A 23,011-nucleotide genomic window follows, 5' to 3' on the forward strand; every position below is an offset into this window, starting at 1 on the left:
CTTGTTAGAAATCTCTGCATGGGCACTGGGGGAGTCTTTGCTTGTGCAATAATGTCCTAATGTGACCTTCTTCATTTACTATTTAAGGAGTTTTACTATGAGTAATTAAGAAAACTTATCTGGATGCCATTTAATAGAAATTCTCAAAGCCTTTGGAAACAATTTTATCTACAATGAAGCAATAGAATGAAACCAAAATACCCATCCTGTGAATCAGGATTTCATCATTTCTACACCTGCTCTAAGGTATTGTGTCAACTTTTCCAAGTTCTCTTCCCCTCAAAATGCTCCTTTTTCTTTATGTTCTTAAATGAAGAAAACTCTGCTCCCTTCTTTATCCTTCGCTTTCGAGGCTGCTCTGCTGAGTAAAATCTGGCCCCACAGGAAGTTATTCTTGTGGCCACAGCATAGGTGACAGAGGTAAATGGAGAGTTCTTAAAAGTACACAATTTCTTTCTTACAAAGCCTCCTCAAATAATGCAAGCCATTTTTACCTGCCCTACAAAAACCAAATTGCTCTTCTTACACTGGAAAATCATCCAGCTACTCTCAACAGCTCTACACTATTGAGATAACAACAGGCTCTGCACAGAACAGAAATGCTGCATTGTCCCCCAGTGCTGCTGCTTTAGCACAGATGCTTTCACTTTTCTTAAACACACACACAACATACACACAGTCTGAATTAGCTAAAAAGGCGAGTAAAATGTGAATAAAGAGCATTTAAGGAGAAAGCGTATTTAAAGAGTGTTTAAAGGAGAAACATCCACACTTCCATTTAGTTCAATACCTCATCTGAGAGGACAATGTGGTAAAACATATGTAGTCAGAAAAACAAGAGAATGTGGGATGTTCTTAAGGTAATGGTCCTCTTAGAAATAGATCTGCCTTAGGCAAGAGGAATTTGTGGCAGGTTAATTGAGTCACAGGTGTCATAGACCTAGGAAGGGTTACATAAATTGTGAGGCTGAGTGAAAACTAAAAATGTGGAGGCCCTTGTTCAAAAGCTATTTAGAATTTCAAGAACCATCAGAGGAGCAGAGCATTAAACCAAATGTGAGACCCTTCTAAGCTTGAGACTCTGGGCAACTGCACAGATTGTATGCCCCTGAAGTTGGCCCCGCATGTATCTAAGGCCTAGATGGCCTACATGAATCTTGTGTAAGACTAAAATTCTTCATCAGGTGGCCTCAGGTTTCTCATCTAATAACCAAACCTGTTCAAGGTTCTCTCCCTTACTGTAAACTAGTTCAACCATCATGGAAGATAGTGTGGTGATTCCTCAAGGATCTAGAACTAGAAATACCATTTGACCCAGCCATCCCATTACTGGGCATATACCCAAAGGATTATAAATCATGCTGCTATAAAGACACATGCACACGTATGTTTATTGCAGCACTATTCACAATAGCAAAGACTTGGAATCAACCCAAATGTCCATCAGTGACAGACTGGATTAAGAAAATGTGGCACATATACACCATGGAATACTATGTAGCCATAAACAAGGATGAGTTCATGTCCTTTGTAGGGACATGGATGAAGCTAGAAATCATCATTCTGAGCAAACTATCATAAGGACAGAAAACCAAACACTGCATGTTCTCACTCATAGATGGGAATTGAACAATGAGATCACTTGAACACAGGGTGAAAACATCACACACTGGGGCCTGTCATGGGGTGAGGAGACGGGGGAGTGATATCATTAGGAGATATACCTATTATAAATGATGAGTTAATGGGTGCAGCAAACCAACATGTCACATGTATACATAAGTAACAAACCTGCACGTTGTGCACATGTACCCTAAAACTTAAAGTATAATAATAATAAAAAATAAATATAAAAGTTTCTCTCCCTTAAGAATCCATGAAGAAAATAGTCCTTTTTCAAAATCCATTTGCCTTATGCCTTTCCCTTAGAGAATACTGATATTATTATGCTTAGAATCTGCTGATTATAAAAGATGGATATGTTACTAAATATGACTTTCTAAAAGATCAATCTTATTCAAACAACTCAATAGCAAAATAACAAATAATCCAATTTAAAAATTGGCAAAAGACCTGAATACACATTTCTCAAAAGAAGACATACAAATGGCCAACAGGTATGTGAAAAAAGAAGTATAATATCACTAATCATCAGGGAAATGCAAATCAAAACCACAATGAGTTATCACCTTACTCCAGTTAGACTGGCTATTAACAAAGAGAGAATATAACAGATGCTGGCGAAGGTGCAGAAAAGGCGAACGCTTGTGCTCTGTTGGTAGAAATGTCAAATGGTGCAGCCAATATGGAAAATAACATGGAGGGTCCTCAAAAAACTAAAGACCGAACTACCGTATGATCTAGCAATGTCATTCCTGGGTATATAGCCAAAGGAAAGGAAATCAGTATATATCTGTGATATATCAGCCCATGTTCATTGCAACACTGTTCACAATAGCCAATATAAGGAATCGACCTAAGAGGCTATCTGTGGATGAATGGATTAAGAAAATGTGGTATATACACAATGGAATGCTATTCAACCATAAAATAGAATAAAGTTCTGTCAGTTGCAGCAATATGGATGAACCTGAAGGACATCATGTTAAGTGAAAAACACCAGCACAGAAAGATAAATACTGCATGATTTCACTTTTATGTCGAATCTAGAAACATTGGTCTCATAGAATTAGAGAGTAAAATAGTGGTTACCAGAGATTGGGGAGGGTAGGGGGAATTGGAGCTGGAAAATGTTGCTTGAGAGGTAAATAGATATAGTCAGACAGGAAGAATAAATTCTGGTGCTTTACTAGACAGTAAGGTGACTATAGCTAATAACAATTCAGTGTATATTTCAAGAGAGGCAGAAGAGAGGATTTTGAATGTTATCACTACAAAGAAATTAATGTTTAAAGTGATGGATATGCTAGTTATCCTGATTCGGTCACTATACAATATATACATGTGTTGAAACAGCAAGCTCTACCCCATAAATATGTACAATTATTGTCTGTCAACTATAAATAGACAAGAAGGAAGGAAAGAAAAAAGAGAAAAGAAAAGCTGCTATTAAAAAGCATTAGTTCTGTTTATGCTGATATGGGAAGATCTTTGAGATGTAATGTTAAATAAGAACAGAAAGATGCATAAGAGAAAAAAAAATCAATCTGTCCTCCCAGCTTGTGGATAGCCCGTGGTTGAACACAGAAGCGGGGTTTCCTCTGTCTTCTCTTCATTTCCCTAATCGCAGGGGTTCATTTCCTTATACCTGAATTACCATAGCAACTTCCTAGAACTCAGTCTTCTCTCTACCCAAATGCTCAGATCGCTCTTTCAGCCAGACAACTCAATGCATCTCTGTTTATCCAGTGAAACTCAGTGATGGAGTGGACAGGACGTGGGTAAAAAGTCAGTCATAGCTCATTTCAAATTATCCCTTTGGCGCCATTTATTGTACAACAAATATATTTTATTTTTTAAGTATTAACTCGTTGATACTCATAACCACACTGCGAGTTATATATAATCGTTGTCCCCTTGTTTCAGATGAGAAAACTGAGCCCTGGAGAAGTTAAATGACTGGCTCATGTCACACAGCTAGTAAGTGGCAGAGCTGGGTTTCAAACTGGGACATGCTGGCTCCAGAGTGCTGCTCTTGAACACTCATCTGTGCTGATCCTTGCTAAAACTGGTCTCTCCCTATAGTCACTGGGTCATTGGGGCAAGCCCTAAAACTCCCTCAACCTCAGTTCCCTCCTTCTAACACAGATGTAACAATCTCAGGTGGTGATGACAAGGAGTATCAATAGAAATGCACGTGACATATTTTCTAAGAACCCATACAAATATTAGTAGTTTTATAACTTTTGTTTTGCTTGGAGAACCTTCCATTATTTTTGGACTCATGTCCAAGTTCCCTTTTCTGGCTCTCAGAACCATGAAAAGGTAAGTTCAGCCAGTAGTTTTCTTGTCACTGTCGTATGCATGCATATTCCTGTCTTTACATTTTCAAGCTTGCTGATTCCCCAAGCCTTTCTCAATTCAAGGCTGTTTTGGTGTCCTGCTTGCTCCACACAGCCTTCTCAGATAATGCCAGTCTAGTCCATACTGATATTTTTCTTTTCTGATCCTGACCTCCCATATCTTCTTCAAGGATTAGTAACTCATCTTGCCAATTTGGTTATAAATTCCTTAAGAGCAGGCATCGTGTCTTATTTCAAGTGTGTATGTTGTGTTTCCCCAACAGACAGGAGGTCCTTGAGGAAGATTAAGTGGCTAGTGAGATTTCCATTTTCACCCAGCATCTTGCCCCAGGGCTGGGCCCACACACAGGCTGCAGGAACACTTGTGGATTTGTTTTAGATGTGCGCAGCATCTGCTTGAATGTTCAGCACACAGTGAGCACTGCATAAATTGTATTTTTGGAGGCAATCTGTTACCACATAAGGATTACCAGAAATTACTCATACTCTTTGTGTAAGCAGATTTATACAATTATAATATCTAAGAGCTGAAATAAGAATGAGGGAAATAAAATCATGAAGCCTTTTTTAAGCAAAAAGGAATGTCAGAACTTCTGGTCAAAATGTATTTACTGGTGTGTCAGAGAACAGGTGCGAACTTTGTTGAAAATAACTTGTTATTAATAATAATGTGTCAAGTTTGAGAATGATTTACTATTTTCAGTGAATCAAAGTGGATTCCAGTTTTCTCCAATGGTTTCATTCTTATTCAACTGTTTTATTGAGTGGGAAGGCTAAATCTAACTACTTTCTCTGACAAACAAACAAAACAAAACAAAACAGAACGAAACAAAAAAACTGAGGCTCAGAGAAGGGAAGGACCTGGTCCAATGTCACACAGAATTCAGAGAAGCATGGAGGCTAAATCCCATTTTTATCAGATCCTCCTCAGGTCAGCAAATAAGAAAGAATCAGTGTGATTTAAGAAGAGTCAAACGGAGCCCAGTAAAATTTTAAATCTTATTCAAATAGCAAAAATATTTGTCTCCGAGTCACAGATCATGACTTAGGAAGGATTTCTCTTGGCCAGGCACAGTAAGAGGAGTTTATGAAGCTCCCTATTTCTTAGCCCTGTATTATAAATCATTTGAGAAAGTATATATTTACCCTTCTCTTTCTAAGACTTTACTTTGTCTTTGTACAAATATTCATCCTTGTATATTTGATTTTGCCCTACAGAGAAATTCAGAAAGTACGGTTGAAAAACAAGCTACATCAATACAGACAGATCTTCTCCTCATTTTAGTCTGTAAGAACAGGAAAATTAGCTTATTTTTAAAATTTCAGAACATTTGAGCTGTTTGCGTAGTAGAACTGAACAATTTTCTGATGAATTTGCACAAAGCAAAATCTGAATAAATGCAGTTTAAAACTAATGAATTATTTCAACAAACCCCTACCCTAAGTTACACAGATGATTATTACTTGAAACCTATTTGCTTCTCAGAGATCAACTTAGTAAATAAAATATATTTTGTTCAAAAATTTCAAGTTAAATATTTGAAATGTAATCATAAGTCTTTAATATTCCAATGACATCCTTTTAAATTTACTTTTAAGATGGTGGGGTTTGGACAAGGATAACCTACACTGCCTCTTTAATAACCTTCTGTAACATAACAGAAAAAACATGCAGCCAACTGTTGCTGGATTTTCCTTTCATTCACTAATGCTTTTAATAAACCCCTCAGAAACCTCTGGAAAGCAGAGAAATGGTTGGAATGGATACATTTTTTCCTCTTTTCTACTCTTACACGAGAACATATCAGCTGAATATTATAATATTGAGGGCTTTATTTCTTTGTTTCCAGTTAAAACCTATATGAGCAGATAGAGATACATCGGTCCAGCAATAAAACTATGGCTGAAGTTTATGATCCTGAAGAGGCCAAACACCTCTTGTCAGCTAAGAGCTTTGCTCACTGGAATGAATTATTGAATTTCTGAAGCTCAACTGAGTTGTCCAAGGGTCTGTCAGTATCCCTGATAAGAAACTTGGCAGTGTTGGCTAAAAGGGAGGGATGATAAAACATTAAATGAAAAAAATGCTATTTTCCCTGAAATGTGATATGTGGTCTTCCTAGATAGATTCATAGTTTACTTTGTTTAATTATCACAGAGGATACTAAATTCATTTATCAACGAAAAAAGACAACTCCTTGAAAAATAAACAAAACCCAACACAATCCCCCCTCAAAAAAAAAAAAAAGAAAAAAAAGGTAGTAGGGTTTTGTGATTTACAAAGGAGTAAGGAAAATGGTTTAAACTTTTTTTAAAGTCAAGCTCAGAAAGAGAAATTAACCAAGATAAATTGTGCATTTGAATCCTGCAGGAAAAAAATCAGAATAGGGCCATATCCAAAGTAGACAACTGAAAAGAGAAGTGTAAGAGATTTTCAGGCTTAAATAATAATTGTCTCAATCCTTATTTTGTTTTGTTTGTAGCAACCATTTCCAAAGTAGCCTACAATCACAGAGAACCTAAGCTGAATGTGTCCACTGAGTTCATCCAGTCCAACACTGTTCCCAGATGAGGGTGCTGAGGCCCAGTGAGAACCACGACTTATCCTCACGGCTTTATAGCCACACTAAGGTCAGAACTTCAGATCCTAGGACTCTTCACTGTGAAATACCACTTGTAGGCTCTTATTTTGTATAAATTGAACTGAACATAAAAATCTTGTTTTGACAGAAATATGATTTACTATGGTTTTTAACTCAAATAATTTTTCTTCTCTCTGGAAGACATAAGAAACAAATCAATCAAATATACAGAGCCATAATAAAAACTAAATCATAAGCTCTGGAAGAATTTATCATTCAAGCTCATCAGAGACTACATTTTCTCTTAACTCAGAATGTCCCAATTCCAAAAGCCAATAACAAGAAAATCTCACAGCTCGGCAGTAAAGCTACTTTTAATTCTAGAATGAAATCATTGGGTTCAATGGACAGACCCAAGTGTCACTTAAAAAATCAGGCCTGCCTGCATGTAATTAACTTTAGAACTTGGCTATGTGTTACTACACTTCTCCACCATCCTCATGGGGTGTGTGTGTGTGTGTGTGTGTGTGTGTGTCTCATAAAATTCTGAAAATATTCAAACCAAATAGTTTAAGACTTCCAGGAATAGCTGATAATTCATTGTAATTATGCTTTAAACTTAGATCCTGTAGTTTTCAACCATTTTTTCAGCATGTATATGAGAACCAGAGCCTCATTCACTCATGTATTCACTAAATAGAAATATTTATTGGCGATTAAGGTATTATGCTCCAAAACACTATGCCAGGTGTTAACAATATAAAAGTAAAAGACAGATCAGGAGGGATTTATCTGAGGATTACCCAGAGTACAGTCCATCACGAATCTTGTCTGCCTGGTATTCTCTTTGTGAGCTGGAAAGTACCTTAGATTGTATGTTGTGTTCCACATCCTGCCAAGATCAAAATGTCCCCAAAGTCCAGGAAACAATCTGACAGATAACTAGCTTAAATGGTCTTTTATCGTAAGTGTTGATGGGAAACATAAAATAATAATTTAAAATAAAATTAACAAAAATGATGTATAAGTAATTACAAAGTTGTTGCTCAGGGAAGCATGGATGAGGTACATTTTCCACCCCATCCAGGATTGACAAAATCTATTTTGATGCTTTTTTTTTTTGAGACAGAGCTTGGCTCTTGTTGCCCGGGGCTGGAGTGCAATGGCGCAATCTCGGCTCACTGCAACCTCCGCCTCCTGGGTTCAAGCGATTTTCCTGCCTCAGGCTCCCAAGTAGCTGGGATTATAGGCATGCGCCATCATGCCCAGCTAATTTTTTTTATTTAGTAGAGATGGGGTTTCATCATGTTGCTCAGGCTGGTCTTAAACTCCTGACCTAAAGTGATCTACCCACCTCAGCCTCCCAAAGTGCTGGGATTACAGGCGTGAGCCACTGCACCCGGCCTATTTTGATGCTCTTTTTCCAGTATCAATAGGCACATTATGAACTTAATATTTTATATTACATGTGTTCAGAATAGGGAGCTGTACACTACTTTCATTCTCATTTCAACTGATCTTGTCAAGGGATCTAATAATCTTGTATACTGGCACCAATTTTCCTTTAGCAAAACACTTTTGAATGTGGCTATTCCAATTGTTTCAGCTACCCTAGGAAGGCTACGTGAATAAACTGAATATATTGTGCATATATTGGTAATCCTAAGAGAAGACAATTTGTTATAAGTCCTCATGTTCCCACAGGAATCGTAAATCCCTTGTTACGTTATACATTTGTGATTTGGAGCATGCCTGGCAGATATATTCTAATATTCGGCCAAATGCAAATAGCCAAAAAAGTAACTTTGCCATCGTATCACCATAATCGCAGGAACAAATGAGCGCCCCAACCCGCACCCCCGCTTTCTCTCTCATTATTTTTTCTAAATGCACTTTTTAGGAATACAGTGATGGCATTTCTATTAATGAACTCATAATTTTTATTCCTTGGATTTGTATGTCAGTCTTTTATTTTATTAAATACAAATGTATTAGGTCACACATGGTATTAGACTGAATTTTATCATTAAAAAGCCATTGGCTTTGGTGTAGATGTGTGTCTGTGTCTATTGAGGAGAGTGGGGAATCAGTAGTTTTTCAGTACTTAGCGAAGCATCTCTATTTGAATTGATTTTGTTGTTGTTTACTTGTAATTTTTTAAGTCTAATACTAATGGACACTCATGGAAAAGTATTAATATATATTTTTATAAAGCTTATTTTACCTTAAACATGTAAACGAATCATATAAAGTATCAAAGCCTTCATCTGTAAGCATATCAAGGCAAAGAAAACAGTTTCAATTATAGTTTGTCATTCATTCCTCTTCAGATTCTAAATATCTTTTCTAACTAATTTAAGTGTAGTGTTCATTATTAGTGAACATTTATTTATTAACTGAAATCTAATTACACATAAATTAACTGTGTAACCAGTTTATCCAATAAAACCCAAGATCATTTGATCACATTTCCAATGTTTCATTTTGCCTATTAACAGCCCAAAATATGACATTTATTTTTTGAAACAATGTCACTATTAGCCACAGAAGTCTATTTACACAAGAGCTTGTTTCATTTGACATTTATTCCAATAACTTGAGAACAATTATTTGCAGCTAAATCTAACAGTATTTGTACGAGTACTTTCAAGCTAAAGTACTGCTAAAAAATTTCAACGTGCATGTAATTCAATATGTTTACATAATAACATAATTTATTATAAAACCTGTGACTCTAAACACTTTATGGAATATGAATAAAGGAGTCATTCTACCCTCTACTGTAACATGGCCACATCTGAGAAAGGAGAGGCTGCTGAGCAGAAGAGTCCTGTGTTCAATTTTGTTGAAGTGGGTTGGCTACTCGGACTGTTCGGGACTGCTACTGTGCTATCATAGCATTGCTTGATAGCTCAATTCGCATCAAACTGCAGAAGACTTGCAAGCACAAGCCATTAGCCACCAACAAACTGGTAGCACAAGCAGCCTTGGCAAAACACAGTTACTATGCAGGTGGGCTCTATTTTAAGCAAAGTCGATATTGAAAATCCAAACATACAAAAGAGATAAATTAGAGAATGGTTATTTGTATTATAAAATGGTTTCCTGCTTTATGAAAGAATTCACAAGTTTCCTCTAAATGGCAGCTCCCCAATGCATTTAAAATACAATTTGATTTACAAAAGTTCAATTTACACGTGAATTTTTGCATAATCATTGTGAGAAGCAAAGTACACCTATATACAGTACTTAATTTTCTCTCAGGATTAAGGTGTCTTATTGTATTGATAAGAGACACTTAAGTCAAAATGTTATATTTTAAGCCACTGAAATAGAAAGTAAATATTACCTCTGAAATATGGATATTCCAGAAAATTTAAGTACATTTTTAAATTTTGTATTTACAATCTCGGTAGTCATCTTTACAAAGTAGCACTTTAGATAACACAAGTATATAGCTTTCATTAGGCCATACTATTGGGCCTTATTTTGCAAAAATTTGTTTTATTTTATCTTATTTTGGTGTTTTTTTCCTTTTTAGCTGAGTAATTCTAAAGAGATGTCAGACTATAGCTAGGCTACTTATTATATATCAGTTTTATACCTTACTGCACAGAATCACCTTTAAAAACTCAACTTTTCCTGCATTGCATTACTGTCTCCACTGTTAATCTGGGCGACTGCCATTCAGGTGAGAAACTCCCTTATCAGCACTAAGCTCCTTGACAGGGTGAGAGTGAGTAGTAGGGGGTGGCGTGGAGCGTGAAGAAGGTGTTGTGAGGAGGGTAGAGACCCTGTCCACTGTGTGTCTCAGGACGCAGCCTAGAGCCAGGCACCCAGGAAATAAGCACTCAATAACTGCTGAATGAAGAAATGAATGGACTGGGAGAATTGTCTGGATGGCTTTCTTCACTCTAGCATCCAACCCAGTATATTTCTGGAATATGTAGAATCAAAATGAATTTTCAGAGTCTGAAAAAATCACAGAACCTCTTTCTTATTCCTTAAATGCTTTTTGTAAAATTCATAAATTATTAAGCCCTTGATGACTTGGAGACATTAAGAAAAATTAAGTCCCATTAGAGGTCAGAGGAAAAAGGAGAGGAAATTGAAGGGTCATTTCTTTACTCACCAGCAGCTGGAGAGAACTAACAAGGCACACAGGTTGACCAAAGTCCAGAACCAAATTAGGCTCTTAGCAATTATGTTCAGACTGAGAAGTGGTATTTTTGAGTGTCTCAATAAAAACTTTGAGTGTCTCAATAAAAACAGGTATATTCGGAAACAGTGAAAGCAACTAATTAAGAACTAAAATAGAAGGGAATTACCATTTGTCATTTGAAGGGCCAGACATACAGATACGTTCCTGGCAGGGCCCTGGGAGACCGCATTCTGTAGGCTGGAACCATTTTGCTGTGCTGATGCTCATACCTCTTAAAGCTGCATGTGAAATAAAAGTGAAATAGCAATATCCAGCTGTGGAAGATAAAAATAAAAATCCTAAAATAAAATATGGTCAAAAGTGCTTGAGCAGATAAAGCAAAACAGAATATAGTCAGTGGGGATGCTAGTGAGTTAATAAAACTTAAAGTGTTTATGTTTGCATTAGAAAATAAAGGTTCAAAGTATATGATGTAGGATGATTTTAAATAAAATAGTCTGAATGCATTCAAATAATTTCATTCAAAAATCTACTGCAAATAAAGTATAAATCTAACAAGGAAGAGGATATAGAATTAAACCATAATTATTAGGCAAAAGAGTTTATAAATTTGAGTTCTTCCAGTAGGCGTCTTTAAAATCATGTCAGTAAATTAATATTAAGGTATCATTTCTCTTTAAATGTAATGAGTTGATTTTTTTTCTATGGACAATGGCATTTTATAGCAGTGACTTTACTTTCAGAAAAATAAAATGAACACTGAAGTGGAATCACTGCATCAAGAGCTCTAGTCATATAATTTAAGCCTGAAAACGATCGTAACAGAATATATATGCAAATTTGCCTTCACAATCACTTCCCAAAATACCTACCTCTGTATTCTGTATTTATCATGCATCAAATGAGAGCAGTCAGAAAAGGATTTTTGAAACTCTTGTATATATAAATACTTCACTCAAAGATGAAGTGGTTTCCAGGAGTCTTCTCCACATTCAACTAGCATAATATTCTAGCTCCTCTTCTGTGAAATGTAAAATATCTGTACATCAACTTCCTGTAGATCATTTCACCCCACCATTTTCAACTTTCATCTAATGGATCGAAATAGGACTTATCACCTCTAATCAAAGAATGAGCATGTTATCTTACCACTGTAGATATTCAGAGATTTTATGTTGTTAAAGATATTTTTTCCTTCAATGCCCTTGACATTATTATATATACACAATTACCTTCTATTGTTTTTACAGACAACTATTTTACACCAGTAATTATTAATCCAAATCATTTGGATTTAAGGAATTTCTAATTGAAAGCCTATCACATGAATTGTTTATAGTGACAGACAATATACTATTAGTAATTTTAAAGCTTTAAAAGTAAGTTATCCGTATCCACTTCAATCTCCACATGATGATAAAGGATTATTATGTGCAGTAACCTATTTATGAAAAGGAAACAGTGTGCTTCTTTCAGACGCCATCGCTTGCTTTAATAAGGAATTGAAAAGCTGAACTACTTTATATGCAGATCACCATCCCAGTTGCATAAGGATTTACAATAGACAAAACAAAACTATTTTTTGTTGTAAAGAAGGGCTGTTTGTTTAAATCACACAATCATGTTTGCATCTAAAATTATTTACAGTCTAATAAGGCTTCATAAATGTTATATAGACTTGGTTAATTAAAATCATCTTAATGCTAACACCAAAATGAAAGTCTTGCTGAAGCTGACAAGGAAAACTTCAAGTAACACAAGCCTAAAGAAGGCAGAAGGAAAAAGATGCTTAATGTCTTGGTTTAGGTAACTATTAATCGATTTGGAGACGCAAATGGTACTTGATTTGATAGCACCCCATTAATGCTTCAATTAAACTCAAGAGGAAAATGCTGTTTTGTCAGAAAGTGTTAAACCTGAGAAGGATTATGAGTCTAACCTGTGATCTAAAATAAATAGAGAGTAATGTATACGTTTTTATCTCTGCTACCTTGGATTTTGCAGAGAACTTACTTGGGAAGTTTTAATCTCACCCATGAAGTCTTCCTTCAAGGTCTTTAATGGCGCATATGTCTTTGTTAAATGAGGTGTGTGGCGGCCTCTACTGGTGTGTGTTTATAGAAAATGTTTCAATAGGCAGAAAAAATATTAATTTCAATTAAAAAGTTAGAAATACAGACTTTTTCATTTAAATATATAAAAATACCTAATTCAATGCAGAAAAATATATTACTAGCTGTGTCACGTTCTTTTAATTAGGAAAATAATCTAAAACACTCACCATGTTAGTGTAAAATAATGATTTACAGAAGGGTATTAATTGCTCAGTTCACTCTGATATTGGGTTAAATATTTTTATTAATGAATTATTAATCCTGACTGAGGTGGCTTATTACCTCTAGTCCACTGTTAAATCCCCTTAGTTGACTTAAATAAAATCACTTAAACCCAGAGGAAAGGAAATATTTTATAGTTAAGCCTACAAAGGTCCTAGAACTAGAATCATTTGATGACAGGCTGGTTTCTATAACTCAAGCAAACTGTACGTTGACTTAATATAGCTGACACATCAATCTATTTTACAGTGTTTTCAGTTTCAAAAATACAACACATTAAAATATTTTCAATTTATCAAAGCTAAAAGCAACATTTAAGTAATGTACTTAAAGTGCGAAGGCACTTTAACACAAAGTAGTGATGCCCAGTGGCTATACTCGGTAAATGACGATGGAAATACCATATATCATTATTTACAAAAGAAGTTGTAGTCACAAAAGATCTTTGGAGATCTTCTACAAAATACACTAAATATCCATTTTCATTTGAAAAGTTTGCCTATTCTTTCTTCAGTCACTATAATCTCCTCTTCCCACTCCCACTCTGAAAAACAAAGAAGAAAAAAGAAACAAAACCATAAACAAAATATATGAAGAAATGCATTGTAGAAACATTCATGTCCACTGATGGTCCCTAAGAAGAGAAGGGAAAAGGAGAGGGGGAAAAAAAAAAAAAAGGTGGGGAGGAGAGCGAGAGAGAAATAATTTAAAGGAAAACTTGCAAAAGCAAAATCATTACTTCATCCTATCTCCCAAACATTTTCAAAGTCCCCCATTAACACTGGGAAAGGGAGAACAAAAACAAACACAAAAGCTAATGTCCTTGTTTCCAACAGTTCTCAGAGCAGCATCCTCTGATGCCTTAGGGTTGTAAATGATTTCCCTTCACAGCTGACTGATTGCAGTTTGTTTTTCCAGAACTTCGAGGTAGTCCGGTTCTGATTGCGGCTTAGCTTGCAGTAAAGGATGGTTGGGTTTTGACTGCCCCACAAAGCATTTCCTGGGAGTTCCATATAAAACGGTTTTATTGATTCTGTCTTGGTTTTGGCGTCGAGATTCATAGGAAGGGGCAAACTGCCTTTTAGGTAAGGTACAAAAGTTATAGTGGACTAGGCCTGCGCTGGGGAGTTCCTTGACTCGCTCAGCAATATTTTGATACAGCAGCTCAGGCTCTCTTGGTGTGGCCTGCTTTTCTAGCAGCTCAGTGGCACTTATTGTGTAAGCAGGTGTGGCTGGCTCTTCTTTTTTCTCCTCCAGGTTGCTGTAGCTGAACTCTTGCAGGTTTCGGTAATAGGCTACTGGGTCTCCTTCCTTCTGCATGTAGATGGGGTTTTGGCACATCTGACCCACAGGTGGGGGGATATAGTTGTAGACATGGCCGTCTGTTTTATCGTGAGTCTCAGTGTTGTAAGACCCATACTGTAATTGAAAGGAACTTACATCTAAGTTGTTGGTATCCCTGGGAACACTTGGCACTCCCTTTCGGCGTTTCAAGACAAAGACGAATAAACCGGCCCCAAAACAGACAGATAAGATGAAAACAACAAGCAATCCCAGAATTAAGACAGACAGTGGAACTTCAGTGTGTAGTTCAGGATAGGAACTAGGAGACACACTAAGCGACCGAGGTGTGTCTGTATTATGATTCATTGACAAGATGGTTCCATCTGACAAGTTTGGGCTGTCTGGACAGATAGCCTCCCTCCCCAGAAATTTTAGTATCTCCCCTGCATGCTTAGCAGGAGATTCGCAAGTCACCTCATTAATGATGACAGGGGAGTTGGCATGTTCTGTCCAGTCTTTCAACCCCATGATGTCACAAGTACAGTCCCAGGGGTTCTCTTGCAGATCTATCTGGATGAAAGCCGGGAGCTGATCCAGAACCCCTTTCACGGGCAGGTGAGAAAAATGGTTGTTTCTCAGATTCAGCCTGGTTAGGGCCGTCCCCCCAAATATATTATCAGGTAAGGAGCGAAGAAGGTTGTTGTTTAGAAACAGTAGCTGTAGGTTAATCAAAGCATCAAAGGTCAGGGGCTTAATTTCCTTAATGACATTATACTCTAAATAGAGATATTGCAAGCTCTGCAGTCCATCAAACATAGAAGGGTACAGCACTTCAAGGTAGTTGCCATTCAGATAAAGTCTACGTAAACTGGTCAGGTTTGTAAAGGCACCTTCCTGAATGACCGCAATCCTGTTGTTTCCCAAGTGCAGTAAGTCCAAAGAACTGTATTCTAAGAGGTCATTCTTATAGACAGTTTGAAGATAGTTCCCTGTTAGGTAGAGTTTCTTTGGACTGGTCGGTTTGGGCTGCAGGTCAGAGATATTAGTGAACTTCCTTTCTTGGCAATTTACATTCAGACCATTGTCTGAGCTCTGAGAGGTGCAGACACAGCTGCTGGGACAGGTGAGAGGCACAGGAGACTTGGTCTGGTACACCATGATAGGTCCAAAACTTTGCCTGTCCTTTGACACAGTCACTCGGGGAGTTGGACGATTTCTCATTTTGGGCGGCCGGCTGGCTTTTGGAGCCCTGGTTGGGTTGAGAGCAGGATTCATTGTAGGTGACAGCCTTTGGACGTGGGTGTCAGCATGGCTGCCCCTCTGACTGGAGTCACTGGCACTTTTTCTGGGACAGAGGTCTTGCCGGGTCAGCTGGGTCACGTCTTTCCCATGCAACCTAAAGGGAGTTTCACAGACAATCTCTCCCACAAAAACAGTTATGGTGTCTAGCCAAGCCTTGAGAGGAAGTAAGTCACAAGTGCAATTCCACGGATTTTCCTCCAGCTGAATCTCCATGATCCCTCCAATATGTTCAAGGACCCCAGCAAAAGGCATTACTTTTAACCTATTCCCCCTGAGGTCTAAGTGGGTCAGCAGGACAAAGCGGAACACGTTGCTGGGCAGTGAAAGCAGAAGGTTGTCATTCAGGATGAGCACTTTGAGCTTGTTAAGTTTGCTGAATGCCCCGGCCTCGATGGCACTGATGTAATTGTAGTCGGCCTGGAGATACTCCAGGCTCTCCAGGCCCAGGAAGGTGTCCTCCCTCAATATCTCAAGCTTGTTGTTGTTGAGATGCAGTCTTTTGAGAGTTTTCAGGCCACTGAATGCCCCTGTTCGGATCTCCTGTAACCCGTTGTTACCTAGGTGAAGAGTCACCGCGTTGGAGTAATTGACAAATTCGTTTGGATACAGTCTTGTCAAGAGGTTTCCATTGAGAAAAAGCTGATAGATTCGATACTGGGGGGCTGGAGCAGGCTAACTGTTGTAAATCCTTTGTTCTCACAGTTAATATTCAGTACGTTTTCCTTTTCTTCGCACAGACAGCGGATCTTGCAAATGTCTTTGGCAGTTTTGCGACTCTCGGTCTGTAAGATCCCGGCCACGGTTAACACACTAAGGAACCAAACGCCGCTCAGCATCTTTAGGCACCTTCGGTGTCAACTCAGGTACCTACAGGCAAACCTTAGGTGGGGGGCAGGGGGAAGAAGCGGGTGCAGGGAAGAAAGAAACAAGGAAGCCTGATTAAAAATGGTAAAGCAAGGAGGCGGAGTGGGAACGAGGGAGAATGAGGGGGTTGGCAACACGGCAGAATGAAATCATTGCATTTTTCAAAGCGGTTTCTTTTCTCCGCTCCCTATTCCCCCACCCCGAGGCCACCCACACACGTGCCCCGGGAACACACATGCTTGCACCTGATTTCCCGGGGGGTCGCAGCCAGCAGCCAAGTCATTAGTAACCGAGTTGTCCTACTAAATCCTGCCCATCTCCTCCTCCCCTGGGGTATCTCGAAGAGATCTTGGGCGGCTCGCGCGTCTTGAGCTCCCAGCAGAAATCGCAATCGCTTTAGGAAAAAAAAAAAAAAGCGCAAAAAGGGGATGGGAAAATCAGGAATCAGGGGGCTGGGGGCAGGGATAGAGGAGAGAGAGAGATAGCAAAAACAGCACGAGGTGGGGGTTACTCACACATCAGGAGAAGACTGAACCCCTCTCCTCTGCAGTCCACCAGGAGTTTAGCGTCTTCAGGAAGTGGGAGAACAAGGTAAAATAAGACGCTGCTTCCAGGGGGGATGCCCTGCTTTTTGTTGATTGATTTAATTTGACTGGGGGTGCGCAGAAATTAAAAATCCGACAGGAGGCAGCAGCGGAAGAGAAGAGTTGGAGCGGAGGGAAGCGGAGCTGCCAGGGAGGGACTGGGGTGCGATTCTGTTGGGAGGTCGGAGAGCCGGCTGGCCCGGTCGGCGTGCGAAGGCGACGGCGGAGCCTGGGCGCGCGTTTCCAATTCGGTGGCGGCGGCAGCAGTGCGTCTAGCAGTTTGAATCTGAGAGGCTTTGCAGGCTCCCCGGGACAGGACTAGGGTGACGTCACGGGGGAGGGGGCAGGCAGAGATCCAGGGCGCGCGGTGGGGGAGGGTTGGGCAGATGCTTCCCTTCCTTGCAAGTGGCTTTGCAAAGCTCAATTCCCGGCTGCGTCAGTTGATTCTGAACTACTCCACCTCCAACCTGGCTGGCGGCAGGAGAAGCTCCTGCCGAGGGGTTTCTCAGGGAGGGGCCCTCCTAATGGGCTGGCACCTCCTTGGGCCCTTCTACGTGTTCTCTTTCACTCCTCCCTCTTTCTTTCACCTACACAATGCCTATGGAGGGCAGGGGTGGGGGTGGGGGGTTCTTCTCCCAGATTCCCAAGCAAGGGAGAAGTGTGTAAGAGTGTGTGTGGTGTGCCTCTTTGCTACAGGACTGGTGCCCCACTTGCTAGCTCCTAGCTCAGATGCTCTCTGTGCAGAGAGAGTGGGGTGTGTGTGCATGCACCAATGTGTCTGTGTAGGAGGGTGAGGAGTTCTCTTAGGGGATTTATGCTTTACATACAGAGCCCTGATTCAGTGCTAAGAGAATTCCTTTCTGGGTGGTGACCCGCCAAACAGATATTTGCCTGGACTCTGAAAGTCAGCTCAACGTTAGCTTACAGACTGAGAAAAACAAAAACAAAACCCTTTTCTCCCTGAGGTTTATACTTAGCCAGATAATGAGGTTTAAACGTGCGCTTCTTGCCTGGAGGAAGGAGAAAAGAAGTGGGTGTCAGAAAAGCACTGCCAGGCTGAGCCTCAGCTGGGAGTGGGAGCCAAAGGAGGGGTGGTTGAGCCCTCCAGGCTGCAGGGGCAGGGGAGCTAGGAGAAAAGAGGAAGCTGGTGCAGGAAGACTGGCTCCTGAGAAAGAGAGGAGATGTGAAAGGAAGCCTGGCCCGAGACCTAGCTTACCTGGGTTCTGATCTGGCTCTGTTGCTAGATGTGACACTAGCTTCTGGATCTTCCTGTCTCCATCTGCAAAAGATGGGTAGGTAGACCGTATGAGCCCTCCCAGCTCTGACATCCAATGTGGGTTTAAATAGCCTTTCCAGAGCATTGCTAATGACCAGGTGTTGGATTTTTGCCTTCATTATCTGTTTTCTCCTTAATTACTGTACAGCTCCTTGGACCCAGGAGTCTTCATTGTGGAATCAATTCACAAAGGGTAAATAATGTCTGCTGTTGCCTGGAAAGGCCTTGGTTGCCTCTAGTAGGAAGGGGGAGATGGGTCAGGAAAAGGAGGGAATCAAATAACCAGGGAAAAGGAATTGACCAAATGATGTTCCTGTCCCACAAAACACTTCAGCTTACTTTCCGGGGGACCCACTGCCTGATCAAATGTGGCATAAACACAGATATAACAAACCACTTGACAACAGAACGCCCCCTGCTTCTCCCCTTCTCCTTCCTTGTTAAGCTTAGGTCCTAGGATTGTTCCCTTTATACAAGCTCCTTTCTCTCTGGGAAGGGCGGGGGTAGTTTATAAACTTAGGCACTAAGGCAGCCTGTAGCTGCGGTGATCTGTGCATTATTTTCTTGGGCTTTCTCCCTTTCTCCTTCTTCTTCTTCTAAGAAGAGCCTTGGACCAGGCATCAGGAGCCCCCTTACCCTCTAATTCTTGCTTGGCCTTTATTAAAATACTTTCCTTCTGGAGACTCCAATTTTCCTTCTCTATAGAGAAGGGCGAACTTGAGATGAGTTCTGAGGCAGAGGGACAGCCCTGCGGATGGCCTCCCACTCTGTATTACAATTGCATCATTAGATGGAAGCAGTCTGATGCAGTGGGAGCACAATTAAGCTCCCTTTCCTCGCAAAGGAGGCATTTGTTTCTATGTATTTCCAAATGTTAAAAGCACACAGTTCCTACAGCAATAAGATTTATTCATTCAGTGATTCATTCAACAAACATGTATTATGTCCATATTTAACTGAAGTAAAGATGTGAGAGCCAGAGCCAAACAGGACCTTAGAAGTCAGGTTCATTTTACAGATGAGGTCATTTCTCAACCAGGGAAAGTGCTGACTTACTCAAGAAACTACAATTAGAAACAAAACCCAGGGATTATTAGTCCCAGTCCATCATTTTTCCAAAAAGCACACTACTGCTTAATATGAATTAAGAATCTACTTAAACTTAAATAGTGGTGGTGGTGTTTTACTTAAAGTTATCCTTTTTATTAAAAAAAATGTATTTGAAAGTGAAACATCAAATAGTAGTTTCAGTTCTCAGAGACAGTGATTTCTTTCAAGACATTGATGACGCTTTCGATATTCCTTGAGGACAGATTATTTTTGCTAAAAATTTCAGAGAGAGAAGAGAGACTGAGAGAGAAAGGTGGAGGTGGTTGGGGGCTCATGAGGTTCTTGAGACCTACAGAATCAAGGAAATTCACTGGTAATCTAACTGTGGGAAGCCACACTGGGACCCTGAGGGGGTCTTCGTTCCTGCCTGTCTCTCAGAGTCCACAGCTGCTTTCCAAAACGTAGTTACTAGGAACAAATCAGCTTGAAACGCAATAACCACTTTAAGTAAGTTTCATTTGGCCCCGTGTCTTCTAAAGAACTGCCGCAACACCCCCCTAGGGAGAGCGGGCTTTTAAGGCTGTGGAAAGGTTCAGGGTGAACTGGGACCCCAAGGGAGGCAAAGGCGGTTATTAAAATAAGGAAAACGCTCCCTCTCCTTGCTGAGGCGAGGGAGGCTTAAAGAAGAACTCCGTGGGTCGCCTGTCTCACTCGCATCTAACCCAGTAGAGCCTGGCTCAGGTCTCCAAGGATTCCACAGGACACGGTGGGTGCCGGCGGGCTTACAGCCCACCTCCGTCCCGGCCGCCCATCAGGCCACGAGGGGGCTAAGAGGAGTCCGAGAGGCCAGAGAGGGGGCACTGCCTGCCCGCAGCCTCCTGTTCTAAACACCCGCCGCCCGCAAGCCGGGTCGAATCCCATTTCCGAAGGGCGCTTCCGGGAGACCAGGTGTCTCCGAGCGTCCCAGATCGCCGGTAACTGGGCACCGGCCGCAAGCGCAGCCCTACCTTCCCTACCCCTACCTGCTAGACGCCTGGTGCGGTGCCCGGCATGCGGCCCCACAGCAGCGACGGCCACTCTGGCTGCCCTTGCCTTGGGGCTTGGGCACTGCAGGCCGACCAGAGGCTTCTAGCTCGCGCCGGGTGCGTGGGCCCTCCCCGGCCGCCTGTGCCACCCCGCTGCGCGACGCGCGGAGCCCGACCACGCCCGCGCAGACGGTCCGGGGGTGAGGAATCTCTAGAGGGGATTGAGGGTAGAGGGCGGCCGCCAGCGAGCTGCCCTCCGCGGTGGCGCCCAGCCTCCCCACGCTGGTCCCCCTCGCAAGGAGAGGTGGCCGGCAAAGGCAACGGACTGAGGAAAGCCGGCTCACTGGCCTCGTCGCCACCGCGTCCCTGAGTGCTCAGAACTTACCCAGCGAGCGCGCTGCCCAGATCTTTCCCCGGAGGCGCCCGCAGCATCTGCGACTCGGTGAGGCAAAGGAGCCGACACCGCTTCGGACTGGCGCAGCCCGGGAGCAGGAGCACCGCGGGGAGCGCGGGCGGCGCCCCCAGGGCAGGCAGATCCCCACCGGAGCAGCTAGCCAACGGGCAACGCTTCTTGCAGGAAGGAGGGAGGGAGGCAGGCGAGAGGGAGGAGGGAAGTAAAGCGGGAGGGAGGAGAGGGGAAGAAGGGAGGGAGGAGGGAGGGAGGAGGGAGGGAGGGATCGCGGCCCCTCTCCCTCACTTATCAATCACCCCGCAGATTGCATCCAGGACGGGCATGTAAGAACCCACAAAGGAGCCGCTGCTCCATTTCTCTGACAAGCGCTGCGGAGCACTGCTCACGCCTCTCGGCCCCTCTTGCCTGGAACTCTGCCCAGCCCTTGCGGCTTCCACCCTGGGCTGCAGCTCGGGCTCGGTCAAGTGAAACAAGAATGGCACACGGTCGGTACCGTGTCCAAGGGGACACTAAGACCACTGGGTGGAAGTTAACGACAAGTGAAAGAGCAGTCAGCCGTCCGAGCTGGACACCCTCCGGGACAGCTGCCTCCCCTAACTAGTAAGCGCCCAATCTTTGGGAGTTAGCAGGCAGATATTTCAGAACCTCCTACGAGGATCGTAAACAAGGACTTTCAACATAATATAGAGCTGAACTTTAGTTGTGCAAGTGTGTTAACAAAAGCAAGCCCTTAGCAGCGTTCCAGTGATTGATTCCCTTTATTCTTCACGACGACGTTGCTGGGGTCGTCTAGAGCGTTATTTTTGCCATCTTCCCTTCCCTTTTCTCCTTTCTTCTTCCTCTTATTAGTAGTCCAGGTGGTTGTGATTCTATTAAAGGAAGGCGCTCTGTGAAAAGAGTCAATGTAGTTCAAGCGGGAGGTGCGGTTTTTGCCAAGAGCATTGCGGTTCCCCTTAAGACTTGCTTTCTCTAGGGCCTCTCCTCTACTCTTCCAGAGTATTAGAGATAAAGTTGCAGTTTGATAAATTTATGCCAGGAGTAGGGAGTTCATTTGATGATATTAAGGCATTTTCCCCTCCATCCTGTAGGAGAACGTCATTAATTCAAGTCGTCACCACCGCCTATCCTTTTCATGTCCATTAGAGTCTGCAAAAACCCGAATCCTTCTCAATATCTAAAAGCGTGGAGGTGGAGAGCAGACGGGGAGGCGAGGAGAGGGGTGCAAAATTAGACCCAAAATTACCTCTCCAGCTAGTGGATCTGCATTGGGATTTGTCTGTTTTCATATTTCCCGTACCTCACGTTCTCACAGCACTGACAACCACTTTATTCTTGTCCTTCCCGTGGGAATCTTTTGTGCTTCTCCTGTCCTCTCCTTCTTGGCTTTCTTTCATAATGGTTTTCTAAGGAGATTATGCTGGGCTTTTTGAAAAGAAAACTACTGGTAATCTTATATTATGAAGATGTACAGAGTTTGCTTTAATAATAGTCAAAAGAATTATAATCATATCTTTGGAGTTGTAAGGGTCATTACTGTTCCTTTTACTTCATTCTTGAGAAAGCCTTTTTGAAATGTTCCTACCATTCAGAAAAGCAACTTCAGAATAACATAGTTCTCACGTAAGCACATGGGCAGTGTATGTACGGTTATATATTCAGAAGCATTGCTCTTCTTTTTACAATATCCGTACTAGTGTAAACATCCAATGTGCTGTTTGCTACAGACTAAAAACAGTGAACTGAGCACATCATATTATCAACTAAGTGAGGTCGGTTAATACTGTTACTTCTGTCTTTACCATATTTCTGACTGTGTCATCTTTTCATGTAGTTTTTAGTAGATGTTATAAACAACTGCAAAACACGGAGCTAAGAGGCCATTCGAATACAGAAATAATGAGATAGTCATGCTGAAAAACTGAGACAGTTTACTAAGAAGGGTGACGTGTCTGTAGCCAAAGGGAACGTACAAAATAAGCAATAACTTCTATACAGATTAGAGGAGGAACATGGTATTAATGATGAAAAGTGATACTTTATTTAGATCCAGTAGTAACATGTAATAGATGGCATACATCAATTTTAATTAGCCTTGTAAGCAAGTCTAACCCATTCACCAGCCTTTGAAAAGCATTTAGCAGCCTGCCTTTC

The 23,011-nt window shown here is 41.2% G+C and overlaps 1 protein-coding gene across 1 annotated transcript; it reads right to left on the bottom strand.

Annotated features, from left to right (window-relative positions):
• Positions 1-13,067: 13,067 nt before the first annotated feature.
• SLITRK2 (SLIT and NTRK like family member 2) lies at positions 13,068-21,400 on the bottom strand. Its single transcript, XM_033215619.1, is given in 6 exon segments — positions 13,068-16,305; positions 16,308-16,528; positions 16,749-16,907; positions 17,029-18,107; positions 18,314-18,376; positions 20,834-21,400. Coding segments are annotated over 2 exon segments (2,535 nt in total). The 5' UTR covers positions 16,486-16,528; positions 16,749-16,907; positions 17,029-18,107; positions 18,314-18,376; positions 20,834-21,400; the 3' UTR covers positions 13,068-13,948.
• Between the last annotated feature and the right edge of the window lie 1,611 nt (positions 21,401-23,011).

Source organism: Trachypithecus francoisi, unplaced genomic scaffold (assembly GCF_009764315.1).
Source record: "Trachypithecus francoisi isolate TF-2019V2 unplaced genomic scaffold, Tfra_2.0 Contig00023, whole genome shotgun sequence".
In the NCBI taxonomy this organism is placed as follows: Eukaryota; Metazoa; Chordata; class Mammalia; order Primates; family Cercopithecidae; genus Trachypithecus; species Trachypithecus francoisi.